The sequence below is a fragment of the Anser brachyrhynchus genome, assembly GCF_964034855.1.
Source record: "Anser brachyrhynchus genome assembly, chromosome: 1".
Classification (NCBI taxonomy): Eukaryota; Metazoa; Chordata; class Aves; order Anseriformes; family Anatidae; genus Anser; species Anser brachyrhynchus.
Genome location: NC_137694.1, coordinates 129343300 through 129370641, shown reverse-complemented (window position 1 = coordinate 129370641; position 27342 = coordinate 129343300). Strand labels below are relative to the sequence as shown.

Here is a 27342-nt window from a genome sequence, read left to right as displayed (position 1 = left end):
GCCTTCCTCTGTCTGTAGGTATTTCAGCTTTGAGACAAAACACTGTCTGTTAACTATCTAAAAGGATAAACACATTGGGGAAGGAGAAGGACTAAAAAATCCACACTTTATATTATAAGCAATTTATTTTGTAATACATGGCTATGTTCTCTTCCTTCTTATTGCTTCCTACCAGAATCGGTAACATTTAGTTGTAAATGTATATAGGTAAAATCAAAGGATTTGGCAAGCTAGTTACAAACACCTCCCTAGAACACCACTGAGAGTTGCTAGGACTTCTTCCTAGAAGATTTAATTATTCATTTTTGTTCTGCTAAGCGTCTAAATAACCAAAACAAAACTGAAGGTCTTGGACACTGTTCTTTTTCCATACAAACTATACCACCCACAGAAATTATTTCTGCTATATAAACAAAGAAAAAAGAGGAAGAAAGCAAGGGCACTCAAAACCAGAGATATTTTTCTATGACCCACCTACAAGTTACAGTAGATGAAGTTGGATCTTACTCAACTCTGATTAATCCTAAAGTGCCCTCAAGGTTGAAATCTGATCATGTAATTTAATTTGATTTTTAGTGGCAGAAAAACTCATGGTAGAATTATCAGAGCAAAAATAATTCAGAGGATTCTGTGAAACAAAGCATTCTGTCTGTGTACCACCTCCTCAAAGTTTGTCCTAAATATATCCATCTGCATCCTTGCTTTTCATATAACCAGGACACTCTTTTAGCCAAAACCAAAGAAAAATGCTCAGCTTTCTTCAAAGAGGCTTAATAGCATAAAGTGCAAAGAACAAAAAAGCTATGAAACCTACTTTTTGTTCTGCTGTCCACTTCTATTTTTGCTGGCTCCTGAGTTGCTGTAGATGGAGGTAATTTCTTTCCAACACTCTGAAAAAAAATAATAATTATTATTCTCCTTTAAAATTTGCAAGTTCAGTTTGAAGTTGGACAACAAAAAAAAAATGCAATGGAAATACAATATACAGAAGTAGAAAAAGACAGCAAAGAAACAGTGGCAAATTAAACTATACTCAGGTTTGTCTGTATCATTTTGTTTAAATGATAAAGGATTCATAATAATGTGATCCACTAATTTTCCTTTAAAATTTTTTGACTAATATTTTAAACATTAACACCTTACCACAATTTTAAGGGAAAGTCAGTTTCATTGGTGGACTGAATATATGATGAAACTACATACAAAAAGGTGCCATTCAGTGCCACAAGTAAAACTAAAAGAAGAGTGGAAAAAAACTCTTGATTTCCTTCCATACTAGGAGTTTTCATTTCAGTCATTCTAGATTGACTGTGATTTTTAAGTTGACAACTTCTCTTTAAATGTTCCTCATTTTTGTTTGTTTTGAACAAAAATAACTATTTTGCAGAGTATTACAATAAGCTCAGACAGCTAACCTGAAAGAATAGTAAAATATATTATCTGTCCACAACAAAATAAAATTGCTGATATTCTCCTTTATGTATCTTCACCAATAACTATATCCATGCTATCGCCTCTCTCACTCTGGTTTTCTCCCTGTCAAGAAGGCTGTCTAGCTTTAAAATCCCAACCACATATAGTTGACAAAATGAGTAAAATTATTACTTGTTTATACAGATAAGAGTACTTAAAAGCCCGAGCGATAGTTCAACATCCTTTTCTGGTAAGGTACTTATAAACACCACAAGAAGTGCTCCATACTCCAGTGACCTTCTGAGTAAAAGCTAAGAGGCAAGACAGCTAAGATTTAGCCCCAAAAGCACTTAGGACCTCTTGGAGGACTATAAAGAAAACACTGGCCGGTATGAGAGGCAATGGGAGTACAGCAGTTTAAGAAGCCGAAAAGTTTCAACATTCGTGAAGACTCTGAAGAGCCCCATATTAGTCATTTTGTACACTAACAGTGCCAAAATTTATCTACGAAAAGACGCCAAATACAAACACAGGAATTTTAGGCTGGCAAAAGGAAGCACATCTGGAAGAGGGGTAGTTTTGAGAGCTGTGCACAAGGCAGAGTCATCAAATTTGCGTTGACAAGTAAGAAATTAACTATACATTGCAATACCCGTAAGTGTCCTGCTGCTGCTGAGCTTGCAGGTGGCTGCAGAAACAACTGAACTTCTGATGAGCTTGTAACCCTACTTAAAATCCCAAGTTTGGGAAATCTTAGGAAAAAGATCAAGAACAAAACTCTGCAGAGCCTCCCAGCTTCTTTGCTGAGGTGGGAATGGCAAGTGAGAAGCATTATCTGCCGCAGCCATTAGGGAGGTAATAGAACCACCAGCGCTGAGAGACTCCTGCAAATCAGCAGACAACAAAACTCAAGAAAAGAGCATCGGCTGGATGTGCTGAAGAAACTTCAAGTCAAGAAGGATGAGGATGAAGAGCTGACTCTCAGATCTAGCTGGAAAGCAATGAAAACTCCACTGGAAGAGTTGTATGAAGAATCTGATACAACTAGACATTTGCACAGATAAAGCACAGAATGTGTTTGGGATGAAACCTAAAATGTAGCCAGCTAAAAATTACAGCAAAAGAAGCATTGACAAAGGAGGAAGAAACCAATGTATTCCAGTAGAAATTACATGCTGCACTGTAAAAGGAGATTCGGGACTTCTTAATTTACAGAAGCAGATGCAAGCCTAACGCTCAAACACATTCATTCATCTGCTCATTCAGAACGAGTGCCCACACAGGTGACACATCAGCATGGGGAACCTCATTTGGTTCTGGCCCTTGGGAACAGAAAGGAGAACTCCACTCAAACAACGCCGCTGCTTGTTCGGAGCTAGTAGACAGGTCAGAAAGCAGCCATTGCACGTTCAGGAGAGGAGGTAAAAAGCACGGGGAGCAAAGCAGATGAAGACACGACTCCTTCTGCACCCGCAGAAAGAGCCTGAACAGAACAGCACAAAACTTGGTGGAGCACATGGAGCGTGCTGAACGGTCACTGTAACCTACCAACTGGACTCCTCCATTTACTTTACTGCTTTACTCTTCCATAAAAATGGTACAAAAGAAGGTTTTATTCTTATTTTCAGTTGGGCTATACTAACCCATATATTTGCATGGAAAAAACATTAACATTTTCTGAAAGCATCTTCATGAAATTTAATACAGTACTACTCATTTGTCTTCATTTGTCTATTAGGAAACATGTAAACTTTCCACACCCTAAAACCACCAAATCCTCTATGATCTTTTAAGTCTGATGGTTCCTGCCCCAACAGGATAAAAGCTCAAATACAACAAGGATCTGTGTGCTGGGAGTCCCAGGTCAAGTACCACTTTCACAGTCAAATTTTTCTAATGAAAAAAAAAAAGGAAATGGAAGACACACATCTCCTCCCACACAAACCAGACAGTTTCCTTCTGCCTGTCCAATTGCTCTACATCACTCATACTCCCATACAGGTCAAATATCTACCAAATTTACCAGTGGCTAGGAGAACCAAGCAAGCTCAACTTAAATTCTTTCTGAACCAACACACATCTCTACAACAGAGACTTCTTTTCAGGGACTAGTTCACAACAGAGTGTTTTGGTCTCTTCTCCAGTTGAAGACCCAGCATAATTTATGAAAATCTCCTTCACTTCTAAAGAAGGTATGCAGGGCAATGTGAAAGCAAAGAACGTGCTAAGCAAGTTGAGCTGAAGTTCTTAATATAATTTTTCCTCCTCCTTTTCCTCTGTTCTTCCTTTCCATAACAAGGAGGTCAATTCTATTTCAGAAAAAGATGTCCTCTAAGCCCTTCTAGATACGTTAATTTATGCTGCAAAATAGTGATATAAAAAGTAAGCTTTCACATTACTTAAGTTTTTTCCCTATATTCATCTCTACCTATCGGGCTGGTGGAGGAAGAATTTCAAACTATAAAGCCAGCATTAATAAAATCTCAACACTCCCAAGAAGCAAGCAGTTCTTATTCGTTTGGGCCACAGACACAAAATGAGATTTAAAAGGTGAAGGACTTTTGTGGAATTTAGACACCCAAAATCCAACAGCAGGGTCCTCAAATTTGCCACCATCCCTTGGCATCTCCTGGCATGAACACTTCCTTCCCACTTATCTAACTCCTTTGAAAGCTATCATTTTGTAAATAATGTTTGCAATAAAAAGTCATGAGCAGCATGAACCAGACCACCCATAACAACCCCTTCCCATCGGTGTCCTAATCACCAGGCTGCAAAACCAAGCCAAGTTCAGTATTTTTTCCACATATCCTTGTGTATCTTGAATTTTTGGCCTCGGAGTGGTTTCAGCACCAGCAAAGAGAGTAGCATATTCTTCTTTACCGTAGTATCTCTAGCCTAGTGCTTCAGGGACACTCCGGTTACAGTTTCCCTCTATCTTCCTCCGGTATGCTGACTCCCATAAATCTCCCTTCTAAGTGGTGGCAGTCAGCCTTGTTCAGCCTCCACTAATTACTCTTCTGTTCTGTCACACAAGAAACACGTGGTGGAAACTGAGTTCAGATGTGCCTGACTCCAAGGCCAGGCTGACTCTCAACACGCACCAGAATGCATCAGCAAAACGGACAGAATCTTAATCCCACTATTTCTGCAAGGCGAGTGTAATTAGATCGTGTAGCTGTCAGGCACAAATCTCTCTAATCGCCTGGAAAGTGAATCCTAAAGATGAAAGGGGACAAGGTGTCCTCTCGCTGCAGAAGCAGCTGATAAAAGCATGAATAACGACCATGATTTGGTGTACAGATATTCAGAGGGAGGAGACAGATTTAAGCAGCAACCTGCCAGTCAAAAACCTGCTGAAGCCAATGGAAGGATAGCCCAGCATTAAATCACGGGTTCTGCAAACAGAAGTGGTCTTGAGGACAGCGCGGTACACTGCAAACCCCTATCACTGCGCAGCAGTTTCCTCCAACACTGAATTAACAGTGATTACAGAAATGGTTGAGGTGGCATACAAAGTCTCTTGGATGAGGTCACAGTGTAATCTAAACAGTCTCATTTCCCTTCATTTATGTATTTTGGCTCGTTGGCAAACCTTGTGACAGAAGGGAGCAAAACAGGCAAAGCAGAGCACGTAATGGGCTGTATGCAAGTCAGTTTTTCTCACTTGAGGGCACTACGGCCCTTCCCTACAACTATTCTACCCTGGCCAGAGGAAGAAAGGTAGGTCTGTGTTCAAGCTTCCTCCTTCAGGATATTTTAAAAATGTATTCCAGGGTTTTCTACGGTTGTTGTTGGAAACTGACTTGTCTATTTACCTTTGTTATTCAGGTCTTGTGTCTCCAGAACATTTCATCTGAAAATTCTTATTGAACTGTCACCCGTGCACCAGCTAGGTCAGGACTTCTTGATTCTGCAGGAATATACTTATCTTCACCCTCCCTTAACAAATATGGGCTTCTCCGAGCAACAGCTTATTTACTCAGGAATGAGGATAAGAAGATTTACTCAACTGGGATTTGTCATTTGTTATGAAAGTGTACTGAAGTCTTCATCCTTTGGGACTGCTATTTGAAAATACTGCTCCATGAAGATATTCTTAAGGACGACATCAGACATTAATGAATTCATAAAAACTAAAATTAAAAAAAAAAGGCTGTATGAGCTGGAAACGCTGATGTTTTTAAGCTTAACATAATTTGTCAGTTTGAAAAGGGAAAATACAAATAAACACACTGAAGCTTTTATACATGGGAGGAAGAGAGTTACCGATCTTGAGACCTTTCAGAAAACCTCGGTGATTAGGTCAGGGGAAGAACTGTGCCTTGTTTCTTTGACCACAATACTTCCTTTTAACATTCAGCTACTATTTCTGAATGTTGTTTATATGCATCAGAATTATATATATATATATATATATACACACACACATATATCTATATAGGTTCATGTGCAAATCCAAGGCCACTATTAGTAACAATACAAAAGCTTTATTCTTTAGGGTATTTCTGATACTCCAGTCTGTAAGTGTCTTTTTTTGCAAAGAAGCAGAAATAGTCACTGGATTCTTCCAGCTGTGGATGACCAGAAGCATAAACAAGCCTCCTGCTGAATACATATAAAGTTGGCGTTCTGAGGGAGAAGCCAAATCATTCTATTTCTAACGTGTTTCAAGTGTTTAATTTACATAATCAATGTCCTACCTGGACTACCCGAAATTCAGAGAATTGAATGAGCCCAAACATAAAAAGTACTGAGGCTTTCAGATGTCAAAATGCCCTTACTGTGTCAGAGACTTATAAAATAAGAGAAATGTCCAGAATTTCAGTTTTTCCCATGATACCAGCACTCAGCTTCATATGAAATACTTTCTGTGACAGTATGATCAAGTGCTACTATCCTGGGGTTTCCCAAAAGGACAGAGTTAACTGTTTTCCTAAAAGGTCACCCCATAGTGCTTCAGAGAGGGGAATGGGAATTTTAAGCAGCCTTTATAGAGAAAATTAAAATTCTTTAGGTAACGTGTGATTATGCACCAGCCTGCTCATTTGATTGCCTCGGCTGTCTAAATAGTTTCTTCCTCTGTACCTACTTTCTACCCACCTACGCTTTGGTAGAAAGACCATCCACATGCTCCTGAACTATAATGAGTAGTATTTTTAGTATCAGCTGGATAGGTACAGTCTGCCCGATGGATGCACAGCTAATACAGAGAGCAGCAGTTGCCCAAGCTGCACGCATGTCCATTGACATCATCTATGAGGAAATTCCAGCCACAACACAGGGTAATTTCCTTGAAACTAGGTTAGGTGAATGAATGGATCAGGAAATTAGTGTTCATCAAGCCCTCAATTATGACCAGACTGTCACAAGCACAGGCAAGTAAAAATGTTTTTATTCTCCTGCTCCAGGTTTACTCTGAGTATGAGCAGACAGGCAGGATGCAGCACGTCTCATAACTCACTTGCTGGGAGCAAGGGAGAGGGAACAGCCCTGGCGCTGCCCGAGGCCACCCACACAAGGTGGCCAAGTCCACTGGAGCCACCCTCGGCTGCTGACTAATGCCTCGGCTGCTGCCACTGCCACGGCACTAGCCGGACTGCAGGGGGAAGAGGAGGGGATTGAACTGTGTTAAAAAGTATTGCAGAGGGGAAGAAAGAAGAAAAGAGAGTTTGAATATTATCTGCTTCACTGAACAGCTGCACAAACTTTTGGGACAGAACTGAGGCATGGAAATTTGCGGTCACAGGCCTAAGGTGCAACTCAGATGCAGAGCTCACTTACACCAGCCCAAGCTCATCAGGAAGGCATGGTAAGCATCCTGGAGTGTGTTTCAGTAAGTCCATGGGGCCAGCGAATCACATTTTGGACAGTCCAAGGAGGTGTTGCAACAATGCTGGCTTTTACGTCACTCAAAAGGTGAAATCTGAATGATGTTCAAGTACACTGCTCTACATACCAGATGATACTTCCACCAAGAATGGGCACCGTGACCACAGGATCAGGTGTGGCATACATCCACAGCAGTTTATCAGCAGGATGTTTGACAAAGATTAAACAGAACATAGATGACAAAGCAATTAAAGCATTTTTAAATTTCATATTATTGCCCCATTATTGAATGGGTTGCCCAGGGAGGTGGTGGAGTCACCGTCCCTGCGGGTGTTTAAGAAAAGGTTGGACCTGGCACTTAGGGACATGGTTTAGTGGGTGACCTTGGTGGTAGGGGGATGGTTGGACCAGATGATCTTGAAGGTCTTTTCCAACCTTAATGATTCTATGATTCTATAACTTCAGTTTCTTCGCAAATAGTTAGACGTATTACCACATATTGGACAATCTGAAAATAACTGATTTTCACATTTAGCCCATGTTCCAGCAGACATAAATGCATTTTTTTCCAACCAATGTCTACACTAAATCACTTTTGGACTTGGATGAACATGTCTCCTGAATTACAGCTCAAGCATGTCTTTGTAAAGATTTGAATCCTTTTTTTTTTTTTTTCTTTTTAAGGAGATTGTACGTGTGAAAGATTTTACCGTTCTATGGCACGGTTGTAAAACCCTGTATTGAGGTGCTGTGAGAGGCATATGAACTGCTGGCACCTTAATTCTTCTCTACCTGGAGAAAATTTGCAATCCTCTACATAAAAGATGTCCCTCCAGATAAAAGTCTGGTCTTACCAAAGCAACAAAAGCAAAGCCTTCATTCCACTGGATCTTCTTGAAAACCAGTGTCATTTCAGCTGGCAGCATGACTCTTGCCACAGTTAACAAGTCTGGACAAAGCAAGCAAGTTGTCTGAAGTCAACAATTAACAGTGAAGAGGAGGAGGCCCCTAAGTGTTCATGAATGTCGGTCCCCTCTGGGAACTGGCTACTACAGCAGCACAGTTCTAGAGAAAGCAACACTGAAGTAGTCAACAACTACACCATGCTTGAATGTTAAAGGCTTTTGGAATTAGTTTGCGTATGCAAAAAAACTCGAAGTGTCTGGAGAAAAAAATGTTTTCTAGTGTTCACCTAGAAACTGATACATTTTTCCCAAATACAAATGCTATTTCTTGAGTACAAAAGAACAAAAATGGGGACAAAAACATCATTTTAGTCTAAATCCTGCTACTATGCTATAATTCTCTTTCCAGAGAGAGTTAAACAGGCTATGATTACATTACACTATACTTGATTCACTTGGTGCCCTAGAAATAGAGTACCAAGTGTCAGAGAATTTTGCAATTGCTGTATCCATGATGCACTGAAGCTCATGACACTGGAATCCAAGCAGACAAGCAAGCGGAAAAGTAAACAAACCAACTGAAACAGCACACAGGTCCCCAAATAAGGGAAATTTCAGAACAAAACATGATTTTGCTGGGTCTTTGTTTTCTGATCTCTCTCAGATGCCTATTCTTCTGGCATACTTTTTATAGTTAAAAAGAAAAAAAAAAAAGAAGCAAAACTGCCTCTTCTCATCAGTTAAACTACTTAAACTATACCAAGGCTTAAGAACAAAACAAGAATGAAAATGTTTAAATATTTCAGGATTAGTCACATTTACTTTGATTAAAAACCATTATATTTTTCAAAATAACAGTAACTCCTAAAATATTTAATGAAAGAATTTACTGGTGCTTTAGTTAATTAGGTTGAAAAGTATTTGGAAATTATGTACAAAGAAGGCCTACAAAATCACTATTGGGACAGACAGGAAATGATTTATGTGGTTCTGAATTTTCATGGCAAACTAAAAACAAAATGACAAACTTGTACTACCTGTGGCATTCCCCTGTGCAGGATTATATACAGCAGAAGGGGAGGGAGAAAGGAAAGCCAGGATGATTCAGTTTATATATGTTCACATTCCATGAAGGTCCCGAGCTTGTTACTTCTTCACATTTTATTTCCTAACAATAATTGTCTTTTTTTTTTTTTTTTTTTTTTTAAATTTGGAAAACCTCCTTTAAAAGAAAAAGAAGCAAAGATCGGGGCAATATGTTCCTTGGCAGATTTTCTGGTGTTGTGTGTGTTTGTGGTTTTTTTTTTTTTTTTTAGGTGCTACAATTAAATTTATTTATTGTTATTGTTTTTATCTTGTTTTAATTAAATTTCATCTACTAAATACTTTATATGAAATTACTTATAATTGTAATGATAATTTACCTTACCATTCAAAAGCTTGGAAATCTCAAAATGTATGCTTTCATATAGAACCCAGGTCTGCTGTTAGAACTACATGCAATTTTATCAATTTAGTTATACTTCTCAGAACAATAGTATTCATCTGGTTCTGTCACTGAGATGTAGAATGACAATATGCTGTAGCTCTCAATTATTCAAAATGGAGTTCATTTCACTTAAACATCACCTGTGAAACAGATGTGTACACATGGGCCAGTCACTGCAGGTAAACAACACTTTTAGGGTGTAACTCATCTGGGCTTCTCCTTTGGGACAAGAAAGGTCACGTCCCAGTAATGCCTGTTAGACTGTAGACTGGGAAGAAACCTTGAGTACTAGCATCATCACAAACACACAAATTCAGTCAACAGAATCCCACAACAGTTGCTATTTTTACATATGTTAGTTGTGTAGCCCATGCATATTAACTTTCATGACAGCATCCAGCTCTGTATCTAATCAATAAATACTGGTGTTTCAGCAATACAATGCTGTCTTCATGCAAGTCCAACAGGCTCTTTTCTATTTTGCATGAGCAATTCACAGCAATTTTCATTAAAACATACAAATTAAAAGGTTTTTGCCTCCTGAAGAAGACTGAAATTGCGACCTAAGTCCACACTAAAAACTAACGTAGATTAAAAGGAGTTTACTGTTTGTCTTTCTTTTCTTTGTTTCTTAAAGGATTAACTTGGATAAGTAACCAATTAAAGGCCAGGAAACAAAAGGCAGGATTTCATCCCAGAGACCAGTGAAATCCCTCAGGGATCTGGATCAAGGCCCTTGTTTTCCACATGTTCACAGATCAGCCAGAAAAGGGGAAAAACAGAAATTCAATTCAGACAAAAGTAAAATTATACATTTGGAGAAAAACTGCTATCTTGAGCTAGAAATGATGGGCTTTGAACACATAGTTGCTAATACTTTGGAAAGGAAAAAAATTGCATTGTAAAGTGCTAGCAACACACTGTATAAATCCATCCAACACCATAGTGTGCAGTTCTCATCTCCTTTCTCTCACAGGCATAACCCACCTCAGTCCCTAAAGGAACTGAAAACACAGAAAGCCACCAAGAATGATCCAACCTGTGGAACAGATCCCTCATCCAGGAAAAAGGATAAACATAGGTGCTTTAACAGAGGTCTATAAAAATCAGGAGGGGCGTTGAGAAGGTGGTTAGGGAGGACTCGTTTATTATCTCTTCCCGTAATACAAATTAAGGATTATCAAATGAAATTAGCAGGTACCTCATTCAAAACAAAGGGAGGTACTCCTTCCCACAACATGTAAGCAAGCTGGTTGGCACTCTTCCACAGGAAGTTACAGAGACTAAAATTTTATGTGTGATGAGTATGTGTCTACTTCATCTGATGAGGAAAAAAAAATCCATTAAGGCTATTAAAAACGAAATTAAACACCATTGCAGGCTGTGAACACTCACCACAGGAGTTTCTCTGTAAGTTTACTCTGTTCTCATACACTTCCTCAGGCTTTTTGGTATTGAACTCTGTTTGAAGGTACGATACCAGCCTAGGCACAATTCTCATCTGAACTACAGATGTCACAAGATCTTCTAATTTCCTGGAAACCTCATTCTTTGAACGTATGGAAATGGAATATTGAATGCGGTACACTTCAGAAAGTAAATCTAAATAAAGCAAGGTAACATAAAAACAAAATGATAACACATGAGACGCTTGCTTTGTTCAGCCCAGAGCAGAGCAGAGCAGAGCAGGCCGAGGGGAGGCCTCATGGCGGCCTGCAGCTCCCTCACGAGGGGAGCGGAGGGGCAGGCGCTGAGCTCTGCTCTCTGGGGACAGCAACAGGACCCCAGAGAACAGCCTAGAGCTGGGACAGGGGAGGGTCAGGCTGGGTGGTAGGAAAAGGATCTGCACCCAGAGGGTGGTCATGGCACTGAGCCCGCTGGACTTTGAGAATCGTCTGGACAATGCTCTCAGACATCGGGTTTGACTTTAGGGTGGCCCTGTGCAGAGACAAGAGTTGGACTTGATGATCCTTGAGGGTCCCTTCCAACTCAGGATATTCTATGGTTCCACAATTCCATAAGAGAAACTTCAAAGGCTTACTCAAACTCCTCTTACCCCCAAACATTATCAAACTAACTCACTTTTTTCAGTTAAAAACAAAACAAAATCATAAGGAGAAGAAAAATATATAGAGAGAATAATTAGAAAACTATTCAAAATTTTAAAGCAACAACTCTTTCAGGCTAATTTAAATCCTCTCATTTGTAGGCCACTACAAAAAAAAAATTGAGAGATTTAAGAGTTATGAAGTGATTTATGTCATACATAAATCTGCTTCCTCGGTCCCTCTTTTGTAGTTCCAACAGTCCAGAAACCTATTATAAATCTAAAAGATTATAAAAAGCAAACACTTGCAACAGCTACTGTAATGAAAAAGACAAACCCACAGGACAGTAATATACAACTGTATTTCCTCTTCAGACATCTCAAACTTTTTGTGACCTGTAAGGTGAATTACGTACACCAAAACACTGTCAGTCAAGCGTGCGTAACAAGTTACCTACCTCCTGAACAAATCAGGCTCCGTCTAGTAGTCTGAAAAGGTTTTAACTGCCTCTGATTTTCTCTGAGAAAGTGTTATAGACTTAAGGTGTCTTCAGATGCACAATATTTCAGTATTTCACTGTATGAATACACGCTGCTCCCTCAGTGATGATACGGATGTTTATGCCAAGCTGGAACTGTTTACATCCTCTACATTCATGTAATTTATATTTCTGCATTAAAAGGAAAGTCTCAAACCTTCATAATGTGAAAGACATCTAATTAGAGAGACTGTTTCACAGATTCCAAACTTCCCATTTGCAACTACAAAACATCTCTTCAGTGAATTCAGAACTGCTTAAATGGAAAATTACTGTAGTTCTTGTTTCCAGCTGTTGAGCTCCATTAAGAAATGACCTGAGCCAGCACCAAATGTCCAATCCAGCTATCCATGCACTAAAACTAGCAGGTGTTTAGCAGACCACCAGCAGTCTACAAAACACAGATGAAGAATATCTTCATTAGCTTTACGCAAGTCACCACAGAAATATGTGCTATTTCAAGTAACTTTCAAAGAAATAAGTGGGTAAAAAAATGAGATGCAAATTTTTTGTTTTAACTTTTTGGACAGAAAAACGTGTAGAAACAAAAGCTTCAATGAATATGAACGATGAAATGTTATTTTCATTAGAACTCTGGGTAGCTTGGAGAGCAGAACAATGCACATTTTGCTTTTTCCATCACCGTTCTCCACCGTGTACCTGTTCTACAGGCAGATGAGTTCAGACTCCAAAGCCGCTATAACTTGGTATCTTGACAAATTAAAAATTCAAATTATGCGCAGGAAGGGGAGTGGAGAGGCTTTTTTCTCCTCATGTGCTTGACATGCTGGCCAGGAGAGAAACCTATGTATCTCAACTCATACACTTTGTAAGATTCCTATTTCTGTGAAATTTGGACTCCTGACACTTGATGCTGTTAGGCTGTCAGTTTTAAATGGTTAATGAACTCCAAATCTGCCTTCCTAAAAGGCTAATGGTGAGAAAGCGAATGCAAGAGCTTACATTAGGTAGATGCTGCTGAAACTAATGGAGCAAGACATATTAGAATCACTGAGGAATAAAAACACTTTAGCAAATGAAATTAAAAAAAAAAGCAAAAATGGCATGAAAGCTACACAGTATGCTCCCAACTGCCTCATCTCAAAGTACTGAAAGAATGCACATGGAAATGAGAAGTATGAACAGGCTCATTTAGCTTCTTCTAGCAATGGTAGAAGGTGCTTTTGCAAAAAAAGTTGTTTTTTTTTTTTATTATTTTTTTTCCAGCAGATTAGTCTTCCTTCTTCTGTGCTTTATTTATTTTTCATTTTCCCCTTTTACTGACTGTGGTTCACACAAATGTAAAGGATCCTGTCCCCTCCACTCCTTGTCAGAAATTTTACCATTTGCAGATTGCAACTCACAATTAATTTCTGTCTCCTCTGGGAAGGATCCTTTAATCAGGCTGCACATAGTGAATGAAATCCTTTTCCAGTCTCCCAGGAGAACAATCCGTCTAGATTGCAACTGATAATCAGCATGATCCAGATTGTACCATCCAGTACAGAAACTGCTGTTATGAAACCTTCTCTTCTACAAAAATTAATGAACCTTACAACAGTTACACAGATCTACACTCCCTCTTGCAGCAGTAAGGAAATCAGTTCAGCTACTTTAATCTCTCAAAAGAAAATCTAAGAAAACAAAAGCCAGGGAATGGCTCTTCTTTAGTGTCTTCCTTTTAAAGTAGTAACAACACTACTTTGCTCTTCTGTGAAAGTTACAATGCTGACAACAAACTGCCAAGCAGTTGTTCAATTATATTTTTCAAATCCAATGATTAAAAAAAGAAAAAAAAAGACTAAACCCATACTGTCATGCAGATAGTCCCAGACTTTGTGCTGACAGCAAATATTTCTCCCATTTTGGCATTAGATTTCTTCTTTTCTCAACAGTAGATACTAAGGCTAAACAGGGATATATTAGTATTTAATTCTTGCAGGGAAAAATACAGTGCACCAAGTGACAAAGCAAAATGCACGAGCATCTCCATCCAGTTCTCTTTCAGCTGACTGGAATTTCATCTATTTTCCTTTGAATGAAGCTCAGAAACTTGAAACACAAATGAAAAAATGACTAATATCATGTGGTTTAGCTTTTCTTTTCAGCAAGTGCTTTAGGTACAGAGACTGCTTCAGAAGAAACTGTCAGCTGGACACATGGAGGTCTACTGCTATTTGGGTGGCCAGTGCATGGCAAATAGCCCAGCACCCAGCAAAACCCAGGCAGCAGCGGGCTGTACTTGGCTACAAGGCCCTATTGCATCAGGACTTCCTCCCCAGGAGCTGAGTCCTCTCTCCCCCTCCTTGATTTTTACTGGGATGTTTTTATGAAGCGCTTAGTCAACTCAGTTTAATAATGTAAGCTTATATTCATGGTATTTAAGAACTATTTTACTAAGATCAAATGTCACTGACTTACTACAGAAACACATGCAAAAAAAAAAAAAAAGTTTAAAAGGCAACTTAGAAATTGGCTTTCAGACTGTTAAGCCCACAGTGTCTGGCTGCTCTAGGATCCTTCTGTATTCCTCTTTTCCTCCTTCCTCTTTTCTTTTTTTAAGGCAGAAAAGAGAAAGACACATGGCACATTGTAAGAGAAACAACAATTCAGGAAACCTGTAGCTTCATTCCTCCACCCTGTTTACTGACTTCAGTTGTTAAATGCAGAAGTTGAAAGAAATTTTTCACGTTTCTACTAAGAGTCCCCAAAGTATCTGCAAATAATTAAACAGTTTACTTGGTGCCTCTCCATTCAGCTTTCTATAAAATTTTACAAGCATCAGTTGACTCCAGTTTTCCTTGAAGGAAAGGATAATTTCCAGTTAGATTTTATTATCCCAATACAATTTTCTCCAAATCATTCGTATCAGTTTTCCTCATTCATACAAGAGACTCCAAATGTCACCTCACACAGAAGAGGGATTAGTAAAGCTCCTCCTCTTTTTTCTGCCAAAAAGAAGTGCCGTTTTATTAGATCACTTGGGAAGGAAAAAAAAGGAGGGGGGGATAGTTTTTGTTCAATAAGCACACATTTGAAAGAGCAACACATCCTAAAGACTGTGCAACTATTCTTGCCTAACTACGAAGTTACATTATTCTTTAGAGTAAGAAAATTGAAACCAAATCATATAGAAATAAAAAACATCTGTGCAAGCTTAATGGCCAAACAGTCCGAAAGGAAAAAAACTTAAGCTAAATGGAGCCACGACAGAATGTGTTTTCACACAAAAGTAACCCCCTCTTTTAATACCTTCCTCTATAGCAGAAATGGACTTCAGGATCCCCAGTGCTCTTTTTCTTTCTTTTCTTTTTACCTACCCAGCATCTACAAACTGTGCAGAACTACCAAGGAACCCTGCAGTCGAATTCTGTGCTTTGCAGAAGATATAAATTGCAAAAGAGTTTTGAATATTGACAGAAAAAAAAAAAAAACAGCAACTAATTGTAAAAGAAATACCTCCTCTCCCATTGTGAAGCCCAGCTGCCCTTCAGCAGCTCAAAGTGTCCAAGACGAGCACTGGAGTCCTGCCCCTTCCTTGCATGAGCTCAGCCCAGCAAGGGTGGGAGCCCAGCCCTAGCACTGACTCACACTTCGGGCCATCCCAGGGAAACAAAGGTTCCACTTGTTTATTTCACAGGAAATCTGGAGCTTTTCCTACCTCTGCTCACTCTTAAGTTAGAAGTTTCCTCTCCTTTCCCAAGCCGGTCGGCCCTCCTGGCTTCACGAGACTGAGAGCTGGGAACGGTAATGTAAGGGAGGATGTATATAGGCTTCTTGTCTAGGCTGTACAGATAAGAAGTAATGCAAACAATTCTATAGGAAAATGAGATTTTGACAAATTCTGAATGTACTGGTCTCTCTATTTTGGGGTGGGGGGAGAAATCGATATTTCATGTCATATAAGCTTTTGTTTAAGGTTTTTGTCTTTTAAAGGAAGTTGATCAAGAAACAGCAACACCATTAAGATGATGCTCTCTTCCATGAATGTCTTATAAGTTCTTAATACTTCCTCCTCACAAACCTTCAAATTTAAAATGAATGTAAAAGGGCAGGGGAGGATAACACATCACGCGCTTCTCAAATAATTTGGAAGAAATTAAATATTTATATTTAAGCAAACCACAACATACTACACACTCTCACTTCCATTTGACCTTAAATACCTCAGAAAAACGTTGACACGTTCACACACAAACACGTCTACAATGTACATACATACGTATACTCAACGCGTTCCCTAGACACACACACCCATTCTCTAAAAAGATATTCTCATGGGAGTGCCAAAACAACTCTGAGACAAGAAAAACTGAACTCATACATCGAAACAAACAAAAAGGTTCCCTGATTTTAAGAAACAGCATAAGGAAGGACATGATAAACTTGGACAGTATGCAGATTTTAAAGGGGAGGCCATTAAATTGCTCACTCTGCTTCCTATAAAAAGTACAAGAAAAAATTTAATTTGCAGAGCCAATATATTAAAATATATTTTCTGTTACTATCATGAAGTAAATTGTGTATCCTCCCTAAGTTTTCTTTACAGGATGCCTTTTTAAGAAAAAAAAAAAAAAAAGAGAGACACCCCCTGGGAATTATTTATGCATATTTGGTCCTAATCTGGTTGAGAGACTTGGATTAAATGATCTGAGATATCTTTGTTCTTATACCAAAGGTGAAGTTAAAATGATCTGAGTAGGACTACTACTACTGCAAGCATACATCTCTGGAAAAAATGCCAGGATATTTTAAAGATTGGAAAAGACCAAGATGATGGGTCACAGGAAAGGTAACCTCTCTTGCAGCACACTCCCTGTGCCAGCTCCATGCTGCGGAACAGGTTCAGTAATGACTCAGAGCGAAGTCTGAACGCCTCCTGAGCCAGCCAACCCACCTCCTGAAGATCTCTGTTTTCAGAAATCACAAATTATTTTAAAGTTATATTACAACACATCATTATCAGTTCCAGAAAACATAAAATTATTATCTATTTGTAGAGAGAAGAATAATCCATAACACATTTACAATACATACATTTTATAAATATGTATAAACATAAATAATACAATCATGTATGTCTTTTTAAAAATAATCCTTGATTATGGAAAATTTTAAAAAGGAAACCACTTAAGAAAAATTCCACAAGCTAATGAAGCTGAACAGATAGCAAAAGATGACTGTATGTATTTTACTCTTGGCAATTTCCAGGTTATAGACAGTCCAGCTCACATTCATAAATCTTTTTAATACCTCAGCAGCCATGACAGTTATTTAGGTAATTTCCAAAGTCAGATATGTTATTTTATTTTTTTTGCACAACAATATTTGTTCTTTAACTTTCAAAGTTCATGCGTGCCAAGATTAAATGTCATCTCATTAAATTTTTATAATCTTTCCAAAGTTTAAAAAGCCTAACAACTCAGACATAGCAATTAAAAATCAAAGTTATATTATCTGACAAAATGCAAGTGAAGCAAGAAAAAAAATCTCATTTGACCTAGAAACACTAAGACACTGTTCATAAAAGTGTTTATTCCTAATGCCTTGATTACACTAATTTAAATATTTTGTATCAATTTGTATCAGTTAGATTTTACTTTGGTAAATTTTACTACTAGTATTAGACAGTTTAATTTGTGAACTTGTTCTCCTGAAGCCCAACAGACAGCAAATATAGACAGCCTACACATCAGTACTGCTACTTTCTAAAGCATTTTCTCTGTACTGAAGTTGAAACAAGAAACCAATCATTCATTGAAATTCAGTTTATGGCTCCACCAAATATCTCTGTAACTCAGGAAATGAACTTTATTTTGAACTATTAAAGCACAGTGGGTTTTTTTTGTTTTGTTTCATCTTTAAATGACTCCTTTTTAAATGCTTGTGGGGTATAAGTCTTGGGAATGGTACAGACTTAAACGAAAATGAGAGTTTTCTCGTGATTTAGCAAACTACTGGTCTTCAATGTACAACACAACAGCATCGTGTATCACAGCAATGTAGAACATATATACTTTTGCTCTGTCCCTATTATGAAATAAAATTGCATTAGCTTAAATCTATACATCCTGTTTCTCAGACTACAGCATCCTAAGACTTCCTAATCAAAACCACTCCTGAAAAATCAGGAGCGCTCCCTGCCTGCTCTCCTCCAAGGGAGCTCACTTTGGCAGAAGCCCAGTGCTCTCCCCCAGGAGAACAGACCAGATTCTCCAAATCACTTTTAGGAGTGACTTCTAGTACTAGCAATACTTTTACATTACTCTGCTTCTATTTTTAGATGCTATTCAAGGAGCTCAAGTCCAGAACATAAGTTGAAAAACGTTTTCGTGCATATGCTGGATGTACTTATTTCACACGAACAAATCTTTTCTGAATAAAGGCCAATGAGGTTTTGTGGCATGGGCAACAGCTATCCTGCATTTATTTAGAGTCTAACAGCTGCTTTATTGAAAACAAAAGCCTAAAAAAGTCACAAGCAGCACAAAACATTGTGTGGCTAACTTCCTCTGCCAAAAATTGCTGTTGCAAACTGATGGTAATCTGAACTATGTCACCAATACCTGGACAGCTCTATCTGGGCAGCCTGAACATTTTACAAACCACTGTGAGAAAGCGTGAAAGAAAGCTCACTAATGGGATAGCATGGAAATGCAGAACGTATACAGGAGGTCAGGAGACACTATTCATTTAAGTATCATAGTTCAGTGACTCAGTAGAGACTCACTGCCAGCCAGAGTTATCAAATTTGTTCCTCTCTTTAAACCCAATTTTCCATTTCCTGTTCTATTCCCAAGGTACCAAGTCCTGTTTTGAGTCAGCCTCCCCTGACTCAAAGAGGCATGCTGCTTTTTGACTGCCTTTCATTTCAAGAGCTGGGCAAATTTCACCTACCTTTCCTTCTTATTTATTTACTCCAGAAAGGCTAATAATATTCAAAAGACATTATTTAGAACTTCCACAGTGCTCCACAAATATCAGTCGCTGTTTGCAAACGTGTGCTATTTCTGCATAATGGAAGAAACATAATTCCTGCTTCCACACCAGACTCTCGGAATGAAGGGTTACACCGGTGAAGGAAGAAACCCTGTGTGCAGAGGCAGCCTTGCTCTCAGCACAACTTCAGGAGGGGCCAGGGACCCTCTCCCCTTATAGCTTTACTCACAAGTCAACATTAAAGTGAGTGGTGAGGCAGGGATGCCAAACTACACAGAAAGCGACTGCGAAGCGAAACACAAATGCTGCTTGAACAGCTGACTGCCTCCCCCGTTCCCACATACGGTTTGACACGCTGCTGCTGCTTGCCACGACCGCTGCCATCTCTGATGGCTGTTCCTGAATAAACGAATGCCAGAAACCTGTGCTTTCAAGAGCAAACTGCTACAACCACTTGATATTCACACTGCATGCTCTCGGTCTCAGCAGGCATTTTTACTAGTGTTTGTATGCAGTACCAGGTATTTTTGCTCACATCCGTTTTTTAATTATCTCAGGATTTTGACCACTGTCTCTCACATCTTTGTGTTACGGGAGTAAGAACCTCCAAGGACATTCAGTGTTCACAGTGAGTGCTGGCTACGCACACCTGAGCTCAAACCCAACATAAGCCAGCTTGGAAATGCCAAAGACCTTGCATCTCTCAAAGATTTCTTTTTAAATGACAATTCAAAATTAAGGAGAAAAACGATTTGTGCAAGCAACAAGGCAAGAACTGACGTAACAGCTGTGGCAAAGACCTGACTGGCAACAAAACCTCGTCATCACAGTTTCTGGATCCCTGGGTCATGGCCTCAAAATAGAAACCCAGATCTTACAGGCACCCTGAATTTATGACTTCCCATCTTACTACTTTGGACAGGTAGATTTAATAATTGGCATCAGCTTCCAGCCCTTCTAGCTGTTCTGTCTACTTTCATTATTTCTTCTCCATTTCCCCTCTCCACAATATACTTAATACATGCAGAAATAAAGATCACTATGTAGCGTCTTGCAGTGAGAAGGATCCCTAAACAGCAGTTAACTAGTTGCTGGGTCTAGAGCCATTACAGCCTTTCCTTTATATTAAGTCGTTATGGTGGCTGCAATATTGCCCAGTTTGATGGCTGGATATAATTTCCATTAAGTTCTGGCAAACACTAATGTGACCTCACCAAAGGCTGCTAATGAAATCTAGCTCTGTTCAAATTCACCAGAGCTAGCTAACTATGAAAATCTTGCCTGAAGAAAGCTATGAACACATCTCACATGGAAAATGCAAAAGATATTCTCAATAGTTTCTTCATAAGTAAGGACAGTTTTCAGAGAAATAAAAATGACTTTTTAGGACTTCTATTTTGCATTCACCTATCATGGCCTCCAGCATTTTCAGCTGAAATTACAACTCAATAAAAACAACCCGATACAGTTAACTCAGACTAGGGAGCATGTTGGTTAAATTAATTTTCTTCTACTTTTAGAGGTTTATTTTTAGATATAGGAGAGGAAAATGTGATAGCTTATCGGAACAATGGAAGCACGGCACATATCGATCATATTGGAAGGAAGCGCAATCTAGAAACACAAGTTTTAGACAAGCCCCTACAAAATGAAGGAGGAAAAAAATAAACGCCTGTATAAATGTCTTGAAAATGCACAAGCAGAAGGAAGAAATGTGAAATGGACATTTCTGTTTGACCATACAACTTTAATAGTGCTACACTAAATTTTCTAAGGAGACACAACATTCCTGTACGCATACTGCATTTCTTCTAAAAATTCATGTGAGCAAGCTACAGCTTCAGTCACATGTAGCATAGCCAATTAGCTCACTTACAGCTATCATTAATGGGAATTTGACAGAGCCAAACCTCAGGAATGTGATTCTATTCTGACTAGAAAACAAATACGGCCAGCAGTTGATTCATCAATGCAAACAGGCGAAGAAAAGAACTACAAAGAAACAGTATTTGATTCTTTTATTTTAAAACACAAAAGAACAGCTCTGATGGCACTGCTCATATTAAACTATCACAACTGCATCATTGATTTCCCTAGGATAATCTGCTTTTGTGATTTTTAGAACAAAGAACAGCAAAGCAATGAATTCTGCACACCAATAAAATCAATGGGTTTTCACGCAACTCCTCAGTTTTGCCTCTAGTTTGAGAGCTTATTGATCACCCTAAAAGACAAGGGCCACTATATTCTACATTGTTAGCACTGTGCAAACACTTGAAGCACAGCAACCTGACCGGTGATTTACAGCAGGGTGTAATGGAATCTGTTCCTGCTCCACTGACAGCAATCCCTTCTGCCCTCATACTCCCGCCAATATTTGTGTAAAAGCTTTCCTAACTTAACACAACAATAATTCATAGCACCTTTGTGTGAAATATGATTTAAACTTATGAATCATAACACAGAAGAACACAGTAGAACAGAAAGTAATAATGCCAACAAAATGAGACCAAGTTGATTCTTCTGTAAAAAGGAACAGCATCTCCCATAGGCATTATCTTGTTATAAATAATCCTACATTATACAAGCCTCTCAATAATTTACTGATACTTTAAAAAAATCAATAGTTGTTAGGTAATGTTGTAAATGAGAAAGGTAAGAGTATCATTACAGACATATATAGAATGTTTCATCAGTAATAATATCAAGAAGAACCAATAGAAAGAGTTTGAGGGTCTCCAGACTTCAGAAATAAGTTTAAAACATGACGAAATTGAGGATAGCATTGTTTCTGCCTCTTCAAAAAATTTATTGAAAAACTGAAGCTATTTCTTGTAAATGAGCAAGATACACTGATAAAGATCCCTTTAAAAACTACATTAATTGAGAGAACTTGTATTGATTCGTCGCTCTGCATCATAAATTGCAACACTTTTGACCCTATATGCAGAGCTCTTGAGACAAATACAACCTTTCTTGGAACTACAGACACTGCAGGATTCTCCTCTCCCAGCCAACGTTAAGTGGCAAGGAACACTGCAATTACAAGGAAGGAATCTCCTGCAGCCAAGAGAGAAGTATTTGGGGAGGTTAATCTTTTGCAGTTGTAACCTGACGTTTTGTCAGTGAATCCTGTGTTGGTGCTATGCGTAGGTAAAGACAACAGTCCTGAAACTTCTGAATAGCACTGTTCAAAGGTTAACCAACCTGACCCTACCAAGCAAAAAAAAGCAATGACAGCAGAGCGTTGCTTAAGCTTATCTACACACTTGAAGCACAAATAAGGGTCTGTGCTTACAAAGATGAAGACATTATTTTCCACTAGCCATACCAACTTTAGGAGAAATTTGAGGACATAGGAGGGAAGGTCTACAGGTAGGATGAGAAATGTTATAAAATTTCTGAAGATTCTAGTTTGAATTTTTGGCTGGCAAGAAACAGACTTACACTGCACCAATATCTGTCTCTGTAATGGAGAAACAAAGGTATGATTTCTCATTACTATAAAGTGAAGACTTCCCTTCTGTGAACAAAAGCTACTTCATAAGCACTTTGTGAGTACTTCATATTAAAGCGATGGACTCCAGAGTTCAAGAAGTATGTAATTTATTTTAATCAGTTCCCATTTACAATGACTACTTTATAGATGGCTACAATTATAGTAAGTCTGCAGACAAAAGAAATCATTTCTGTAGCCTTAACGGAGCCTTATCAATTGAAAATTCTGATCTGCCTGTATCCAATTCAGGAGAACTACATTTTGTGTAACACCTGAATTCTGGTCTGTGCCTACATTATCTTACAAGTGAATGTTGCTGTTACGCACAAGTTATAAATACTACTAGCATGTAAATTCTATGTGTGTTTATCTTAGGAAATTGTCTGCATATTTCCTTTATATACCTACATGTGGAAAATTAATGATTTATAATGAGTCACTTATTGCAGAACTGCATTATTAAGATACGCACTTCTTGATGCTAAAGAACTTTTTGTCCTGAATACAGAAAAAATGCTTAAGTACAGTCATGTATAAGCTTAAGTCTATCTGCTATCAGGTACATCCTATATACAAAGGAATTTTTCTTATGTGGGACTTGTATGAATAAGATTTCAGGCAGCCATGAAAACAAACATCCTCCAAAAAGGGGTTAAAAAAAAAAAAGATATTTCCAGTTACTAGAAACATCTCATTTTGATTTCTAGTCTCCATTTCTAGTTTACTTAATGATCGTTTTGGAGGTCAGAGACCAAAGAATGCTCTCTACAAAGATGGTCTGTTTCAATCTGTGAAAGATAAAATTTTCCCCAAGTGTTAATCTCAGGACTTTCTTATGTCATATAGAACAAACCCACAAAAAATAAGCTTTCCCTTTTACTAGTCGATTCAAACAAAGGAGATTTTTGAAAGCACTTTTTAAATTAACAAACCCAGTACTAAGTGGAGGTATTTAGCTATTTTCCAAATCTTCCTTTTCGGAAAGCTGATGACACAATGACTGTATCTCCCTCTTAGTTTATATAAGAACCAGCAACTATTTTTTATTATAATGCAGTAACTACAAATCTGAAAAAGCCTCTCCAGTCTTCTTCTCTAAACTAATATTTTCTTAGAAAAAAAGGACAATTAATTGGCAGAGGAGTAAATCTTTAAGCAAAGTAACAGTTCTTGTAGGCAGTTGACATCGCTAGCACTCACTTTCCAGTGTGTGGCAAAATAAAAAAGCAGAGTGTCATCCACAGAAAGATTAGGAAATAATGACCACAAAACTTTAAGTTCTTGTCAGTGATAGAATTTAGAACTTCAGGATGAAAACTTCTTTAAATCAACAACAAAGGAAGAATTAAGAAATGATACGTACCTTATCTACTGAGACAAAATCATTGTCAACTTCTATTGACCTTGGCCGTAGTTTTATAGGTTTGTCTTTGAAGATATCTCCAAAGCCAACACCCTTGACCTTTTTGGGTTGGATTGTCGTGCCTCCATTGGCTCCTTCTGACTTTGTGCTGCAAGAGTCACCACCATCACTCTCAGAGCCTGTAGTATCTTTTAGGCCTAGGAAATGGAGGGATAAAAGAAGGAATCTTAGGTGTGAAGATCCCTGTTTCCAAAAGAGATTGTGACCGGAACATGATCCCTCCCACCAAGCTCTAAAGGAAACAAAGCCTTGAGAAACTGGCAGAGAAGAGGTCCTCTGTGCCATGCGCTCATTTCAGAGTTTTAAAAATCACGTCACTTCATCGCATTGGTGTACTTGTTAGAGCTTACACCAATCCACAAAACATGCATGCTCCAGGATCAAAACTTCACTTGTGAAGACAGCGACTCCTTGAGTACCAAAAAAATCCCTCTTAGACACATATTTGCCAGAAAGTTCATTAAATGAAAGAGTTAAAGCCAGTTCTAGGGCAGCTATTGTATATAGTCACTTAAAGCTAACAGTCAGTCAGACCAGGCATACTGTACCTTAAATCTGTATGACTCATATCAAGCCAATTATGCAATTAGTATCTAAAGTTACATTACCTAACTGGGAAATATAAAGCTGAAAGCTGTTTAAACAAATCTGCAATCAAATACGCTGCATAATGTGTTCCCTGATGAACATTAAATCTCTCTGCAGCATAGGCAGCCTCGTAAGAAAAGCACCCATGCACACAATCCTCTAGGAATATAATAAATCAAAACTGACACTCTGATTTGCATTACTTCTCTCAGTGAATAGGAAAATTTATCTGTGCTTATCTGAAAATTTCCGCTGTTTGAATAGCAGAGGCCACAGATCCAATATGGTGACGTCTCAGTCCTTTACAGGATGGTGCAGAATCAAGCCAAGCAGCCACTGGCAGCAGAAGTGACCCACTGAAGTTTCCTCCAATTGAAACAGTCCCCAGAATCATTTACATCTTCCTTCCTTCCTATGTTGCAGATTGACTTAACTATGTTTCCAGGAAAAACACAGCACTTTATGCTAGCTACTACATCGCTAATTTTACCTAGAAATAACAAACCCAAATTCTCATATTCCCCTTAGAAGCGTTTATGGTGCCACAGACATAGATCATATGAGTCAAAGAAAGAAAAAAATCAAATAAGCTTCTCAGCTTATTTTTTCTTATACCAAGGTCAACAAATTGATTGCAATGGATTTTCATCGTAAGGCTGCCAGTAGAGAAGAAAGAATCATCCTTAAATTCTAGACATCCCAAATCAAGTAGAAATTACATACAGATCTCTTTCCCTCTTCCCTTAGGTAAGCACATAGTCTTATCCAAAAATCATCTATATTTCCACGAAGAGAAGAGAAATGACACTAAGATAAGAGCAGAGTCTATTGGATTCCTATAAATGGCTTGCAAGTTGTGGAGCATGTGGGAAGCTTTACAATACCCTAATAATGCCTCAGATTCTACAATTCTCTGACATGTTTAAGTAGCAAGAATAGGATGAAACAGCAATCTAAGCTGAAAGCATCTGAATACTGTTTCTAAACTAATCTAGAACAATCTTTCTAGCCAAAGCCAAATAGAACAATTACCTAGAGAGAATATTTTGACGGTCAGGGAAAATCTTTATGACTAAAATTGTTAATATTAACAACTGAATCCTTTCCTTTTGCCTTCCTGACTCAAGTGACAGCTCTAGGTTTAAAAGACCAAAAATCCACAGAATGAGGAAAATTTTAAGGAGAGCAGAAAATGAAAGATGAAATTCAGGGTATAGCTCCACATACAATCACATACAATTTCTTTCAGGTTCAGTCCATCATTAAGAACAAAGGCAGAAAACAATGATTTTCTGGGGCTTGGGGCATGGTTTTTGGTTTTGATGTTTCTTTTTAAGGTCTCCACACAACAACTTTCTGTCATTCTGATGAGCAGTAACTCACTTTCGGGGAGTCTTCTCGTCTTCCTGGCAATTCACTATTAAGGAACAAGACTGGTAAAACACAAGATCTTCTTCAAGAGCTACTTTAAACTTTTCCGATGAAACACAGAAACCACTACAAGCCCTGAGGCCTACAGGAACAAATTTATGAGCTAGGAAGTGAGGGGCTCACCTGCTAAAATTGGTTTTAGCAGCAGGGTGCTGTGAGGAGAGGAAATCAGGAATTGTGTATCGGGATAGGATTTTTAGTGAGAATAGTTTTAGGAGACAAATGATGAAAAATTATGATATACTGCTCTGTTCTAGGATTTTCTGTATCCGAAATGAAATGAGTATACGTGCGGAATTAGAGAAAGCTCCTGCTCAGAAACAAACAAAAATGCTGAAGACTAAGCAAAATGCTTGCTTTGGCTCTGCAGCCTCCTGCATGGCTGCTACATCTGCCTGTCGAATATATATATAACATCACTGATTCTGCAAGAGTATGATTTAGATACCACTGTACAAGTTATTTCTTCCATAAATTGCCCAGGATTTGAATTAAGAAGAATTCTAAACAATAATAATCACAGCATGACTCTTTTCTCACATATGCTGGGGCCTTGATCTTTTTACTTTGACCTTTTCGTCTTCCCATGACAGGCCTCGGTTAACACCTCAAAAGCTGGTTTCACGGGTTTATCATAGTAGTTAAACGGTAGCATTCATGCCATCATTAAGGAAGTTCTTCCAGGGCTCATGAAAGCAATAACGAGTGAATTCAAGCCTTCACTGCAATCCTGTTCTGTCTGTGCTGTGGCGGTGATGATGATGGAGGCCCTGTCTGTAGCGGAGCCATTCCACGACGCAGGGGCACTCAGAGATGCAGGACTAGACTAATTAAGCCTGATAGGTATAAATCAGCAGCATGGCAAAGTCACTGCCTTTTTCTTATTCCTAAACCTTGTTGTAACTTGGAAGTAGAAAAAAAATGAATAATATTTCTGAGAGTAAAACCTTCACAACTCAAAATTCTGTACAAAGCACAGTGATCATTTTGTCTTTGCTGAACAAAGGATCTTCTTCCTTCTCCTAATGTGGGATAGGGAAATTAGCCTCTGGCAAAAGTTCCCCCTTTCATCCTTGCCAGGATCTCCTAAAACTACTCTGTGACAGACAAAAGCAGCAGTGCAGAGACCTCCCTCCACAAGTTAACTGTGTTTAATTGATAGGATGCATGACCTCTCTTAGCCACTCCCTGAATGGAAAACATGTCTTTAAAATAAATTATTAAAATAGGTTTTCCA

At 38.5% G+C, this 27342-nt stretch overlaps 1 protein-coding gene across 7 annotated transcripts in view; it reads right to left on the bottom strand.

The window, feature by feature from the left end:
- SH3KBP1 (SH3 domain containing kinase binding protein 1) overlaps window positions 1-27342 on the bottom strand; it is a 225213-nt gene that overhangs the window by 60858 nt on the left and 137013 nt on the right. For 6 of the 7 annotated variants that reach the window (XM_080576410.1, XM_080576411.1, XM_080576412.1 and 3 more), the window contains 2 exons: window positions 24027-24223; window positions 815-890 (listed from right to left, as the gene is read on the bottom strand). In XM_080576410.1, the coding sequence (XP_080432536.1) occupies window positions 815-890; window positions 24027-24223 (273 nt within the window). Of the gene's footprint in view, window positions 1-814; window positions 891-15684; window positions 15768-24026; window positions 24224-27342 lie in introns of those variants that run through there. The other variant, XM_080576416.1, reaches the window with a different exon arrangement.